Source organism: Alosa sapidissima, chromosome 24 (genome assembly GCF_018492685.1).
Source record: "Alosa sapidissima isolate fAloSap1 chromosome 24, fAloSap1.pri, whole genome shotgun sequence".
Lineage (NCBI taxonomy): Eukaryota > Metazoa > Chordata > Actinopteri > Clupeiformes > Clupeidae > Alosa > Alosa sapidissima.
The window spans coordinates 14,005,558-14,019,630 of record NC_055980.1 but is presented as its reverse complement, the minus strand read 5'-3'; the positions used below and the strand labels follow the sequence as shown (position 1 = coordinate 14,019,630).

At 39.8% G+C, this 14,073-nt stretch overlaps 1 protein-coding gene and 1 non-coding gene across 3 annotated transcripts in view; both read right to left on the bottom strand.

Annotated features, from left to right (window-relative positions):
• Positions 1 to 1,261: 1,261 nt before the first annotated feature.
• On the bottom strand, positions 1,262 to 1,377 carry LOC121700794. Its single transcript, XR_006027289.1, has one exon. It is a non-coding gene; the product is annotated as a U5 spliceosomal RNA (small nuclear RNA).
• A 455-nt stretch (positions 1,378 to 1,832) lies between these two features.
• The window catches only part of LOC121699839 (cation channel sperm-associated protein subunit epsilon-like), a 54,458-nt gene continuing 42,217 nt past the window's right edge, over positions 1,833 to 14,073 (bottom strand). Inside the window, exons 17-20 of one of the 2 annotated variants that reach the window (XM_042082306.1) lie at positions 12,137 to 12,223; positions 3,122 to 3,279; positions 2,733 to 2,786; positions 1,833 to 2,596 (exon numbers count right to left, since the gene is read on the bottom strand). In XM_042082306.1, coding sequence (XP_041938240.1) covers positions 2,467 to 2,596; positions 2,733 to 2,786; positions 3,122 to 3,279; positions 12,137 to 12,223 — 429 coding nt within the window. In that variant the 3' untranslated portion in view covers positions 1,833 to 2,466. The remainder of the gene's footprint in view (positions 2,597 to 2,732; positions 2,787 to 3,121; positions 3,280 to 12,136; positions 12,224 to 14,073) is intronic. The other variant, XM_042082305.1, reaches the window with a different exon arrangement.

Here is a 14,073-nt window from a genome sequence, read left to right as displayed (position 1 = left end):
TAAGATGCCCCATACTCGGATACGTAGCCTACTCGCGGTTAGCTGTCAGTCGTTGGTTGGTTGTAGGCATATATTTCACTGCTCTCTGTTCATTTATACTACCCAGTAACCAAAGCACTTTCACTGCCCTCTGTTCTTCAAACATACTCAGTTACAAAAGCACTTTGCTCTCTTCTGTGTCATTTTACCCAACGTCAGCCTACAATTTAATATAGTTTTTTTTTCTCTGAAAGAAGGCTGATTGTAGGATATGACACTGGGTAAGGCGTTGGACTAGAAATCGTGCGACCTGGGTTTAATCCCTCCTCGAGATAATATATTTTCGTGGATCACCTTCTACTTCTACTTCATTTGTTACACAGAGAGAAAATATTTCACTGCAAGGAAGTTTCTCTTTGGGACACTGGGCAGGCAAGGCGTTAGGTTATTCATGAATTTTCACGATTTTCACAGATCGCCTATAGCTACTGTTAGGCTACAAAGAGAGGATATATTTCAACATGGAAATCGCTTGTATTCCCCAATGCCTGTACTTATGAATGTATCAAGCATTTGCAGACCAAATTACGCTTTTTGTATTGCTCTTGTGTGTGGAATTTTTATGTGTTGTATTTTTATTGACCAGTAGGTGTCCTAGAGTGCATTCGAAGCCTCGAGAAATGAACCACTTTTCAACACATTTGGCTGGAAAGCTTCAAGGTTTCAAGAAGCTTCATCCCATATAGCCATCACTATACACATGTATAGGTCCACATGTATTGTTTATGGGCGCAGCAATCTTGAAAAATCGAACTCATGGTACGAACGAACAGACAAGCAGACTTGTTGGGCTAGAATGCACTAGCGACAATTTGACACAATACACACATTACACAATGTTGGAAGACACAATAATAAGATTCATGCAAATCAGTTTCATGCAAAGGTGCTTTCAACAGAAAACTGTTCCCTTGAAATACTTATAATCATGAGACTCAAGACATTGCATTGTGTGCTCACGGGGAGGCGCTCGAGTCTAATGGAATGCCCCCTTCTTTTCTTCGAAAACGGTACACGGAAGATGTGCCATGCTTTGCTCACGTGTCCTGTGCAAAGATTTCACGAAATAGTAGCCTACATTTGCATTTAAGTTACCAAACGCCTAGTTAAGAAGAATGCAATGTCGATAATGGTTATGCATCAAATTCTCGTGGAATCGACGTAGCCTAGTTGATGCACGTGGGTTGAAACTAAACAGCATAATTCACCCACTTTTACATTCAACAGAGGAGCCCACACTGAAGCACACAAGTTTGTAACAATTCACTTGATGGTCCTCAAAGGAAATCTTTCGTAAAAGGCGAAAGATCTATTCGACATGAAGAAAATCCTGAATGTAGGCCTACTTACTTATACAGACCCTGATTTTTCAGTTTATATAGTAAATGTCTGAGTTTGTAAAGAAAAATGCAAACACTGCTATTTTTTTGAACGGCCTAACATTCCTTTTTCTTCACTTTCTTCACTTTCTGTTTCATGTTTTGATTTGAAATTGAATGTGCAGTGTTCCCAATGCATTAATATTATGGAATTAACAGTTATTCTAAGGATTCTGAGCGTTATTATATTTTTTAAAACACACTGCTATTATTCTGCACATAACTGTATGTTTTCTGTCATTCCCTTTAAGAGGCATCAGTGCAACACCAAACAGCCCATCGGTATTTTGACAGTCAACTCATCTGAAGGGATCTGCTTGCACAATTCCATTAGTACTTGCTTTATTAAAACCTGTGTGTGATTAGCAGAGTATATCCTACATGCATTCTGCACTTGCCTATTAGTTGAACTCATAGGCAAACTGAACTGAAACTAACTTCACAGGTCTTATAGGCAATGACAAAACAGATAAAAATGATTTACTTTCAGTATTGACTGACAAGGGGTTATGCAAGTCTTACATCGGGTGCACGATAGGGCCCTTCTTCTTACAGATGTTTTTTAGTAAAAAAAATATACGTTTCTACACTGACTGCCAATACATTGGCAAGACATTTTATTAGGGGAAACCTTTGTTCATTAAAAATACAGAAAGCACAGTTTATACCAGTGTCTCAGAAAACCAACATAACTTAAATGTTAAAATTATTCTTAAAGCTCTTCAGTAAAGGTACAGGATTAGAAATAATTCAACATTGCTTACATTAACAATATGTAATTTACAGTAAATGACTGCTAATGCAACAGCAACAGCATTAACCTATATGCCAATAATACATATTTCTACAAAGTTAGATAAAATGTATATACTTCCATTGACTAAGAAACGTTAAAGAAATACATCCTCTAGTTATGCAACATACTGATCTACATACTATACTTATTGCAATGCCACTCATCTAACACACAACAGCATATATAGGCTACATACCAACATTTGGGTTCAAAAGAACCACTGTACGACAGAATGTCTATTTTCAAGTGTTTTCAATTGCATTTTTTTCTCATTTGTAATTCACGGAATATGTAAACATATCTGTAGTAACTGTAAGCTAAGATACAAAGAGTTATGAATGTAAAGATGAGTGTGACATAAGGGATGAGATATTCATACTTCCTGTGAAGACATACACAAAAACAAATACAGTGAGATGGAAAACAAGCATGTTGTTAAATTTCAATTGGATCAGTTTGAGGGAAACCAAACAGTATTTCACGTGTCATCATGACAATGGTTGAATCGTGTCTCTTACGTTTTAGTGATTCCATAGGTCTGGACAGCAAAGGTGGTTGTCAGATCACAGAAGCTGAGTAAGGAAAGTCATGAAAGGAAACAGACGGTCATTTATTTCCCTAACTCTCAGCACTGCAGCACAACAAACAAAACAAAAATCAACTGGTCTTTGCAAATATGAATTTGCTTCCATCGAGTCATTATCAATATCACCAGAGGATATCAGAGAGGTATGTGTTTGTTTAAACTATGTTCTATAATCACATTAGTTACTAGGCCTCCAGGATTTATATAACTATAAAATGCAAATATAGATGGAAAAGGTATGTTGGTATAGTGTTGGCTCAATGTGTGTGCTTTGCCCAATGTAGATTTAAGTAAGAATTCAAGTGTGTCCTCTGTTATCACCTGTAATTTGGGTCCACAATCCTGGCTTTAAAGACATAAACAGCACTGTCGTCCTGAGAGAAGGTTATGTGGTTGCTAGAGCTTTGGTTTAAGATATCGTATGGCTGTGTCAACTTTCCTATACGGCCCTCCTCCAATATAAAACAGGACTGGTAGAACTGTAGGGGAAAAGACATGACATGTGTACACAAGTAACTTAAAGCAGCACTAAAGAAGATTTGCTCTTAGGGTCCCCCTACAGTTGAGAAGCTCAATAATAAATTAACCAAGTGTGTGTTTTTGCAGCAAACTATAAACACAACTGTGATACAGTATAGAGGGAATGCAACGGCCGCAGTCTGCAGAAAGAGAGCACCGAATTCCTGTAAGTAGCTATGGTTACACTTTACTTGACAGTATCGGCAGTATAAGAGTGATGTGGCAGGATAACCGATGGCGGAGTCAGGGAAGATGCAAGTTTCCAAAAAAGGTCTTTTGTTTATTTATTTTTTTTTTTTTTCAAAAATATTTTTTCTAATACGTGCAAATATTCAGTGTCAAGATGAGCAAAAATGCAAAACAAAAACTGTTCAAAAAGAAAATAAATAGGCATCAAATTGCCAGGCTATGTCTCAAAAGACCCTGCACACTTAACCAGTCCACCATTCTCATTTACAGTTCTCTCTCTCTCTGCACAGACCCACTGCAACTGAGGCCATGGGGCCTAATACAGCCTTAGGCTAGCTGTAGCCCCTCCCACTAGATTGCCCCATTGCTAACAAAAATCAATTAACCAAATAATCACACAATAATAACCAAATAATAAACCAAACAAGCAAACAGCAAATATAGAAATACATACAAAATGTTTCCCCCACCAAAATCACATTTGTAAAGAGAAAAACCCATATTAGTGATAAACACAAAAACACCCCTGCAATAATGGTTCCCACCACCAATCACCCGCGAAACCCCTCTATTTCAACCTAGTGGAACATTCCCTCGGCTTCCCCACGTTAAACCAGGAAGTTGAAACGGAGTTCGGGATGGTGGTGAGTTAACTGTGTACAGAGTTGTAATTACGAAGGTTTAACTAAATAAATGAGAAGTTTGACAGCCAGTGTGGGTATTTTCATTACTTGCTACCAGAAGACATTAATACAGATGGGAGATGGAAATGACAATGTATATAGTTTGAGTAATGTGAATGGAGTCATGCACAAACATTTGCTACTTAAGAATGCCGGTAGGCCTTTCCCTGCACCTTAAACAACAACGCATGCTAGCTGGCATTTATGGTGAACGGTGGTAAATTACATTGTGAATAGAGAACCAGGAATACAACAGAGCAAACGGTAATGACAGTGATATTACACGGAGAACAGCGGCAGGACAGTTTGAATGTTAGCGCCGGCGTTTGGCTGGCTGCACGCTGCGTGAGCACGTCACGGCTCAGTCCGTGACAAGTGACATGACACTGTCATGAACGTGTCATAAACAAGTCATAAACGTTTATGACATAACACTTCTGTTATTAAGCGTCATTCGTTTTTTGTCATAAATTAGGTTTAGGGTTAGGGTTAGGATTAGGGTTAGGGTTGGGGTCATGACAGTGTGGAGGTGGAGGTGGATAGAACGGGCTGAAAATAAAGAAGGCACTGATATTCTTTAAAATCTTGTTTTCTGTAAATTTTGTCAGTCATTCAGATTAATCTTTGCAATTAATGCACTGGCATGTTTAACTGTTGGCTGCAGTGCTCCTAAATGTTTAAACTTTAACAAACAAAAAATACTCCATATAGCAGTTCAGTTGGAAATAAGTAACTTTTTATATTGAGAAATATGCACAAGTGCATGTGAAAATGTAGCCTAGGCCTACAGCACATTTCAATTAAGTGCAAAACAAACAAATAGCCTAGTCCATATCCATTAACTATGTTCAGTTTACTCGTTCAGTTGAAATCGTGTGAAAGTGGAGTGTAAACTGTGTTTAGCTCGTAGATTATAGCGCCATTCAGGCACGATATGAAGGTTCTTGTGCTTTGGCTATGGGTGAAGCACAGAACTGTAATTTTGATTTGGACTGCTTTAGTTCCTCGCGTTTTCTCAGGAAAAAATAATCAACTGGTTTGTCTTTTAGCACTATGCACTATGTCCCCCCCCCCCCCGGCGTGCCATCATTGTGCAGCTTAGCTATCGCTCACATTCCAAATAACCGTTAAACCAAAGATTCTAGATCTCGGAAAGTCCTGGAGTACCACCGGAGGACCACCGGAGGACCACCAGAACCACTTTGAGAACTACTGGTTTACATTATAAATATTAGAATCTTAGTGCAGGCTCAGCAGGCTAACTAGAATATGCTTCAACTTACATTTCTTTCAAAATGTTGACAATTCTGCACTTATGAATATTCTATATAATATATGACTGACAGAAAATTAAGTTTGCTTTTAGATAGGTTAGGGTACGTCAAGCATGTGTACCGGCACATTAAAATCAATACAACGCAGCTTCGGCCGTAAGTAGAAAAACGTATTTCTAAATACTGAGGTGAAATGGTGACGCCCATTGTTGGCAGAAGAATATCAGGAATATCAGGAGGATATTTTCAGGAATCAGCAGGGGGCTAGAATTCTACTGGGATCTCAGTTTGACTTACAAATGAATGAACAAAATGAACCCATTTTGTAGAAAATACTGGTATAAATATATATCACCGTTCATCCTAAAAATACAAGTTTTAAATACAAGTTTTGGTCCATAATCGCCCAGTCTACATCATCACCACCATCATCATCATCAATGTCATAATCATTACCACCACCACCACCAAAGGTTTAAAAGTCCATCTTCAGAAAGTAAAAGTCCTGCCACATTTTTGTTCCAACCATTCACTTAACCCTTAGAACCCGATTGACGCAAAGTGCGTGCGTCAAAAAACACACCCTTTATTCTCTAAGCGCTTTCAGATATAACCTCCGGAGTATATGCGGAGGTTTGTCAAACGGAGGTCCTACCCTTCGGATGATTCAGATATGAAGCTAACCTGCGGACCTTATACTGACCTTACACGGACGTATGTGTGAACGACATACACGCACATTACAGAATCTCCGTGTGGTTGTCGAGTGAGGGGTGGGGGCTTGTAGAGTTCACAAGATGCGAGATATGACGCAGAATATATGCGGCCGCTGCCTGTCACAGCTGCTTTTTGTTTACAAAGTGTAGCCTATGCATTATTTAGGCTAAAGAAGAGAAATCTATTGTGCGTAGGCTAATACTTGAAGTAGGCTAGTCACGTAAGTGCGCACATACAGTATTTGTATGTGTGCTTCAAATAAACACATTTATCTGTTTTCAACGTAATGTACCAGAATCTGGTTTGCGTTGGAGAGAGAGAGCATGCACAAACTTTATGGCAGGCTACCAGCCAATTCAGTAGGCTAACTCAAGACTTCAAGGCCATCACAACGTTTTTAAGCAACTAACAAAATACTAACATAACAGTGAAGTTAAAGACAGCTACGCCATTTCAGCGCGGTGTATGAGTAGGCCTAAGAGCAAGAAGTTTTATAATGCCCTGGACAGCCACATTCCACTGCAACTATGCGCAGCACTTGCCACTCCGACTCATCAATAAAAACTGCGCGCACACACCAGACCCAAAAGTGCACTTGACTTTACATCATTAAACTATTTCAGTATATTGCTTTTCTGATTGTCAAAACCACACCAGATGGCAAACAATTTCTGAGTAGCCTAACTTATGGTGTCTCCACTCCACAGCAAAAGTGTCCTAACCACAGCTGTTTCTATCTAAGCGACTCCAATAGTGAAAGGATTTCAGTGTCATATTTCGGTGGCACTAGCTAAGCTGTCGTGGAACTCGAGATGACATGTCTACTGATAGGCAACAGGTCTCACCCACACGAAATTCTAATTACAAAAGATGCATCCTACCTCATCTGTCAAAGTCAAAGTCAAAGTCAAAGTCAGCTTTATTGTCAATTTCTTCACATGTTCCAGACATACAAAGAGATCGAAATTACGTTTCTCACTATCCCACGGTGAAGACAAGACATATTTTACCAATTTAAGTCCACAGACAAACATAACATTCAAGTAAACAAAAAAGTAAGTAAATAAGTAAATAAGAGGGCACATATAATAATGAAAAAATAAGAGCAGCAAAATTTGGTTGAAATTGTGCATAGACAGTCAATAAAATACTAGTGCAAAGTCAGGCCAATAAAAGGCTTGGGTAGTTCTGTTTGACCTAAGTAAGAAAGAAAGTGGCATAGTGGTGCAAGTTATGTAAGAGCAGCAGAAGTGTTGTGTTTTCAGGACAACAACACCAAGTTGTAAAGTGTGCAAGTGGAGTAGTGCAGGCGGCCATTGTGGGTCCAATGTCCAGGATGTTATGTAGCTGAGGGTGGAGGGGGGAGAGGAGGGAGAGAGTTCAGCATCCTTACAGCTTGGTGTATGAAGCTGTTGGTGAGTCTGGTAGTGCGGGAGCGCAGGCTTCTGTACCTCTTCCCAGAGGGCAGTAGATCAAACAGATTGTGAGCGGGGTGACTTGCATCACTCACAATTTTGGTCGCCTTGCGGGTGAGGTGGGTGGTGTAAATGTCCTTCAGGGAGGGGAGTGAAGCACCAATAATCCTTCCAGCTGTGTTCACTATGCGCTGCAGGGCTTTCCTGTTGTATTGGAGTTATTCGAAATTGGGCTTTTCACAATCCAACGATATATCCAAAGTGCGAACTAGTTGGTGATGGTCTATGAAAACTGCCAGTATGCACGCTACACCGAGTTCTGACAGGGCTGCATGGCCTAATAAGCAGGCAAGATATAACCCACGATCGCCATGGTTTCGTTGTCAATTCGTGTTTGTGGTAATAATGACAGCAACAATAAAACCATCTGTATCTTACGATCTTCATCATTCTTGACAGATCACCAGCCTCCTCTGGATGGTCATATGCATAGTTAGCCTATACCTTTAGTTTGCATTTACATTTTAAACACGAATCTACTGTCTTTAGGCCTACTGCCGGGAGAGAAAACAATCCTGTATTCTTTTCTGTAGCCTAATTCTGCCTAAGGCTATCAATGAACAGAGAACCGTGTTGGCTAACAATTTATTAAATACTCCTGTTATTGTCGTCAACGACGTCGCTGTAGGCTAGCCTAATGCCTTTTCGCCTTCTGCTTATGATGATTCAGTCTTTTGAATTCGTTTGGCCTTGCCATGCAGTTGTAGGCTACAACGTGCCATTTCCTTCATGTGTTCTATCAAAATGTTGTATGCCCTCATGGACAGTAGCTCCGTGATGTCTGCATCTTTCCAGGTCGGTGATTTTCTGGACAGTACTATGCCACTCCATCATAACACTGGCATTTAAGTCAGATTTAACCACATGGACGCACAAAAGAAACGTCACCAACACGCCCTCTCACTAGGTGTGAATTTTAACCACATGTTCTACTCCTCATTCAGACACAGCACATTTACATAATGTCCAGAGGAAATACTAGGGGGGGAGTAGTACAACAACCGGCTAAATTCGGACTTCCATATGACCGGTTATGTCGTTCAGATATACGGCCCCACCGTTTAACATCGGCAGAACCTCCGGTCTTACACGTATGTCTGAAAGCGCTTTCTGTTACATTGCTCCGGAACTGTTCATCGCAGCAAGATGAAACTTTTATTGCGTGACAGAGAAGAAGTGGGGCTTTCCAACGAGACTGCACACTTGTCTGTACGATTAAGTATGAAAATAAAAAAAATCATGAAATTAAATCAAATGTATTACTCTAGTTTGAATTACACGTGAACCCGTGATCGCATAGATATGGCAAGCATACCAGATGAAAGAGGAGACACAGAGCTATCCATTGGTACCAAGTATATCGATCCTTCTGGGTTATAAAAACAGACGAAGTGACTGCAAAATAATTACGCCATGTTGAACAACCAACAATGCTCGTTTGAATTACTCATGAAATCGTGATCTGATAGATATGCCACACATGTCAGATAAAAGAGGACACGGAGCTATCATTTGATATCATTTACATCCTTCTGGGTTATAAAACAGATGAAGTGACAGCAAAATAATCACTTCATATAGCTCGACTTATCCCATGTTTTTGTGTGTTTTTGTGGCAAAGCATGCTCATAATCCAAAGCTATCATGTGCTTCTCTATGGCAAAGCATGTTCATAATCCAGTTTTGAGATCCTAGCAAATTCCTGCATGGCATTCAATTCAAGGCACACATTGTATCCCAATTTGTTTGACACAGAAACACTTTTTTGCCTTTACTTTGTTCATGGCAATGTAGTAGAGAATCATCATGAGTGCACACACAGGCTAACATTCAGGCCAAGTCAGGTCAGATCAGTTCGTGTCACAGATATGGAGCACAGAAAGGTCATTTTTCATCACTAAATAAAAAATGGCATTTATTTCTGTAAGGTGTACACCACGTCTGTAAATTGCTCAGCCCCAAAGTCCTCCACCATGGTTGTTATATTTCCAGATTCAGGACAGTCTGGCCTAAACATACATGAAAGTCATGTCCAGCTGGCAGCTTGCTGTGGTGAAATACATTTTAAAATGTAAGAATTGTATAATACGCCTTTTGTCTTTGTATTATTTCAAAGTCAAATCAATGCAAGTACTAATACAGGGCTCTACAGTGCGCCCATTTCACTCGCACATGCGAGTAAAAATGATGCCGTGCGAGTGCAAAAAAATATTTAGGCGCACTGGTGCGAATGACTTCTAACCATGTCAATGTTTGTCTACAAAATACACCGCAACATCGAGAAACATTACTGGTGCAAACCATAGAATCACGTCGCGAATGCAGCATAAAAACTACACCTCCCATCAACGTTAGCAGTTTCGCGTTGTGAAAGTAGTCGCTTCTATCGCTAGTAGTCGCTTCTATCAAATCCAAGAGCGCGCAGAAAAAGCGGAAAGTTAGACTAGCCAGCCAAGATGCAAAGATTGAAGAAATTAGTTCTTCTATCCACCGAATTCATTGGATATAGGAGGAACAGGATGAGATTCTGAGAATGCAGTGAGAGAAGGAAAGGTAACCTAACATGCCTTTTAGCCCAGCTGACGTATTGGCTGCAATATGCAAAATATAGCTGTAGCGAACCGGCACAAAAGTAGCCTCCCGTAATACTCCCATTTTATTCAAAGGTAGAACGCTACTGACAACTCCAGGCTTCCACGCATGCTTGTTTGTTTACACCGAATACAAGCTGAAGTGCAAAACGAAAGTCTCAATGCAGATATTTCAAATAAAAACTAAAAGTATAAAACATATATCCTTGATTAGCCTATGTTGGGTTTTGTGGAAGAGAAAATGGACTGTTTTAGTTGTAGTATTAGGCATATGTAGTATCACCATGGGCATATTTGGTTTAGCTATAGATGGATTCACAAATAAATAAATTAGCCTACATTTGGCAGGATACTTAATATACAGGCTAAATGCAAATATGGCAATGTATTATATTATTTTACACTAACAAAATGTAGGAAAATAGAACAGACTGAAAATAAAGTAGGCACTGATCTTTAAAATCCTGTTTCCTGTAGCCTAAATGTTGTCAGTCATTCTTAATATTCGCAATTGGTGCACTGGCATGTTTAACTGTTAGCTGCAGTATAATGTTAGATTATGTGTAAGTTAAGTACAGAACTGACTGTGCGCCCAAATTTTTGTCTGTGCTCCTAAATTTTTTAACTTGGGCGCACAAGTGCTCCTGAAAGAAAATGTTAGTGTAGAGCCCTGATTTAATATATGAAATGGTGACAGATCTGGGTAGCCTAGACTGTGCTGAAAAAATATAGCATGTGTAAATGGCACTTACAATGGATAAATGCTTATAACTTATAAAGGTAGTGAGAATGGCCAAAAATAGAGTAGGGCTCATAGGGCTTAATAAAAAAATTGTGTTTATTTCCGTAAGGCACACACCACATATTTTTCACTTTTGCTCAGCCCCAGAGAATCCCTCCACCATGGCAATGATATTGCCAGATTCAGGACAGGACAATATATACAGGGTTCCTACAGGTTTCTTCAAGTCAAATTCAAGTCTTTTTAAGACCATTTATATAAAAACGTAATACCTATTTCACGGCCTATTTCACAGACCTACCGGCAAAGAAAAACAAACAAATGAAAATATGGACTTTGTAAAGCATTATGGAAGAATGGTAACATTGTATCATAGTAGTGAGTACTTACGCTACAACACCACAGCACAGACACAGACAACAAGCCAAACAGAGGTGTGAAAAATCAAACTACATGTATTAATATAGCATGCACCTTTTTGCCAGATGTCACAACAATAGTCACCTCTTTGGAGGCTAGCTGCAGTTATCTGTACCCTTTTGTCGAATGTCCATCTTTGCCTTTACAATTTTCCTTCATTCACTTAAACATAAGGTGCTGTCTGATTACTGTTTTAGCCAAAATTGTGCAAAGTAAAGAGGCATCATACAGGCCCCTCTGATTGGACAGTCTATCAGTCAACCCCCGGGCACAGTCATGCCAAACAAGCATACACAAAAGTTTCAAGAGTGGGGGATGGAGTAGAAGATGGAGACAAATTGATTAATGTGATTTATTTTCGCGGAACGGATGTACAGGACTGAGCGGCGGTCATATTTTGTACCGCTATGTGGTACATCTAGTTATAATCACTATAATCTTCATTACCAGTAGCATACTATCATCATGGGGAGTTTTCTCTCCCAACGTTTGAAATTGTTTTACGCTGTGGCTGTAGTGCAACTGGCTACAGCGCCCATACCACATTTGGGACTATGTGCTCACGGGGACCTGGGTTCGAGACTGACCCAGGACATTTCCCGATCCCACCCCATCTCTCCCTTCCTTGCTTTCTGTCACTCTCTTCACTGTCCTGTCGCATTAAAGGCATAACCCCCCCCCCCCCCAAAAAAAAAGAAAAAAAAAGAAAGAAATTGTGTTACCTACCTCAGGCCCCCGGAGGTCGCCTATTGGTTCATTTGGGTATAGCTGCATAACCGCATCCCAGGTCAGTGCCTCTCGAAGACAACCAGCCTGTAGAGCCAAACAAATCAAATCACATCAGCTACCACAATGTAGCATACAGTACACACTAGGGATGGCCCGATACCGATACTGGCACCGGGCCAATACTGGGCTCATGTACCCGTTAAAATTCCCCGATACCACCCACCAATACTAATTAATTACACAGTTTCCCCTAAATCATAGTAGCTTAGTTGCTGCTCTCAAGAAACTGCCTCTACACTTTCATGAAGCCTACGTGTGACGCTTATTTCAGTCTCGCAAACATACAACTAGCTAGATTCATGTATCTGCATTGAATCTATGCAGCTAATACCCTCACACATATGGTTTTCCGTTTAAACTATAGCGCAACTAAACTATGCATGTGGCTTACACTTACAGTACACATACACTTAAAAAAAAAATCATCTGTTTATTGTAGGCTACATAAAATGAGTAGATGCATCGCCTTCTGATATATTGTGTCAATAAATCACCATCAATCTTTGCATTAATAGATAAATGAAAGTGACAACCTCATCTGTCATATCTGGGATAACCGGCTGTTTTTAACTCTGACGACTTTAGCACCACTGCCTGTCAAAATTGATTGAAAATAATCCGTGAACCTTAAAATCAACCTTCGACGAGTGTCGTGACACATTTTATAGGCTATTTGGAGTGAATATCCAAGACTAGTCTAGCTCTTGAAGAGGTTATAGCTATAGCCTATTAGAAACGAGTCAAACCAAGGAAGATAGTGGGCTGTATTTTGCACTCTGGCGCTTGGCGTAAAACTCGTTTTCCACCCGGCGCCAAGTTTAATTCGGTATTTTGCACGTTTATTTTTTAAACAATGCGCCCAGGGGTGTGGTAATTAACAACCTAGGGAGTGGCCTGGCGCATTGTCTAAAAATCGCTATTGTACACCTGGTCAGAAGTCTATGGCGAGTTGTTTATATGTTATTTTAAGAGCGCATTGTCAACAGTCATATTGACGGGTGCACAACGCACCATCCTTCTATCATCCATGAACACACACCAGTGCACGTCCAGGCAAAACATTACAAATTGCACGATTACAATGGGAAACATAATTAGAATAAAGATATTACGAAATACTGTACATCTCATGATGAGTAGTTATTCACCATCATTTGCAATTAGAGAGGCGAGAGACACGTATGGAGCACAGCTGAAGACGCACTGTCACAAGATATAAGCAACTCCTCTGCAGGATAAATGTTGGACTAGACATCCTACTAAATTTGAATAAGCTTTTGACGAGTGACGATGCGCTTTTGACTGTCATGATAGGGCCCAGTAGCTTTGGTTAGGAAATTAAACCGAGTGTCTGTAGGCTATGTAGGACCGAACCACGGCAGACTTTGTGACAAAAGTTTCATCTAAGCATTTATTTTGCCTTTAAAGTCATATTTCGAGGTTGTTTTTCAGTCAGTGTAATATTTCGCTGAGAGATGCATTAGAGGTTAAGGATTGTATTTGTAGTCAAATTATAATACAAAAATAATATTTTAGGATTGTTTTGACCCTCTCTCCTTTCAAATCACTATATCTCCGAATTCATTTTAGTGACATAGGACTCATTTTGCCGTGGCACGCCCCATTTGTGAACAATATAGTTGGTTTCTATTTGTCTTTGTACATATCCTACTGTAAATAAAACCGTAATGTGGAATTACAGAGTTTGTGACTTGCTTTTGTTTCAGTTGTGTATTTAGGCTAAGTTGTAGCCAGATAGCTCGCTATAACTGTGTAGCCTGGCTACATTACATTACAATTACAATAATTTTTATCAGAGCTTCCCCTATTCCAAAGAGCAGCAAGCACCACTGACACATACACACAGTGCAAAA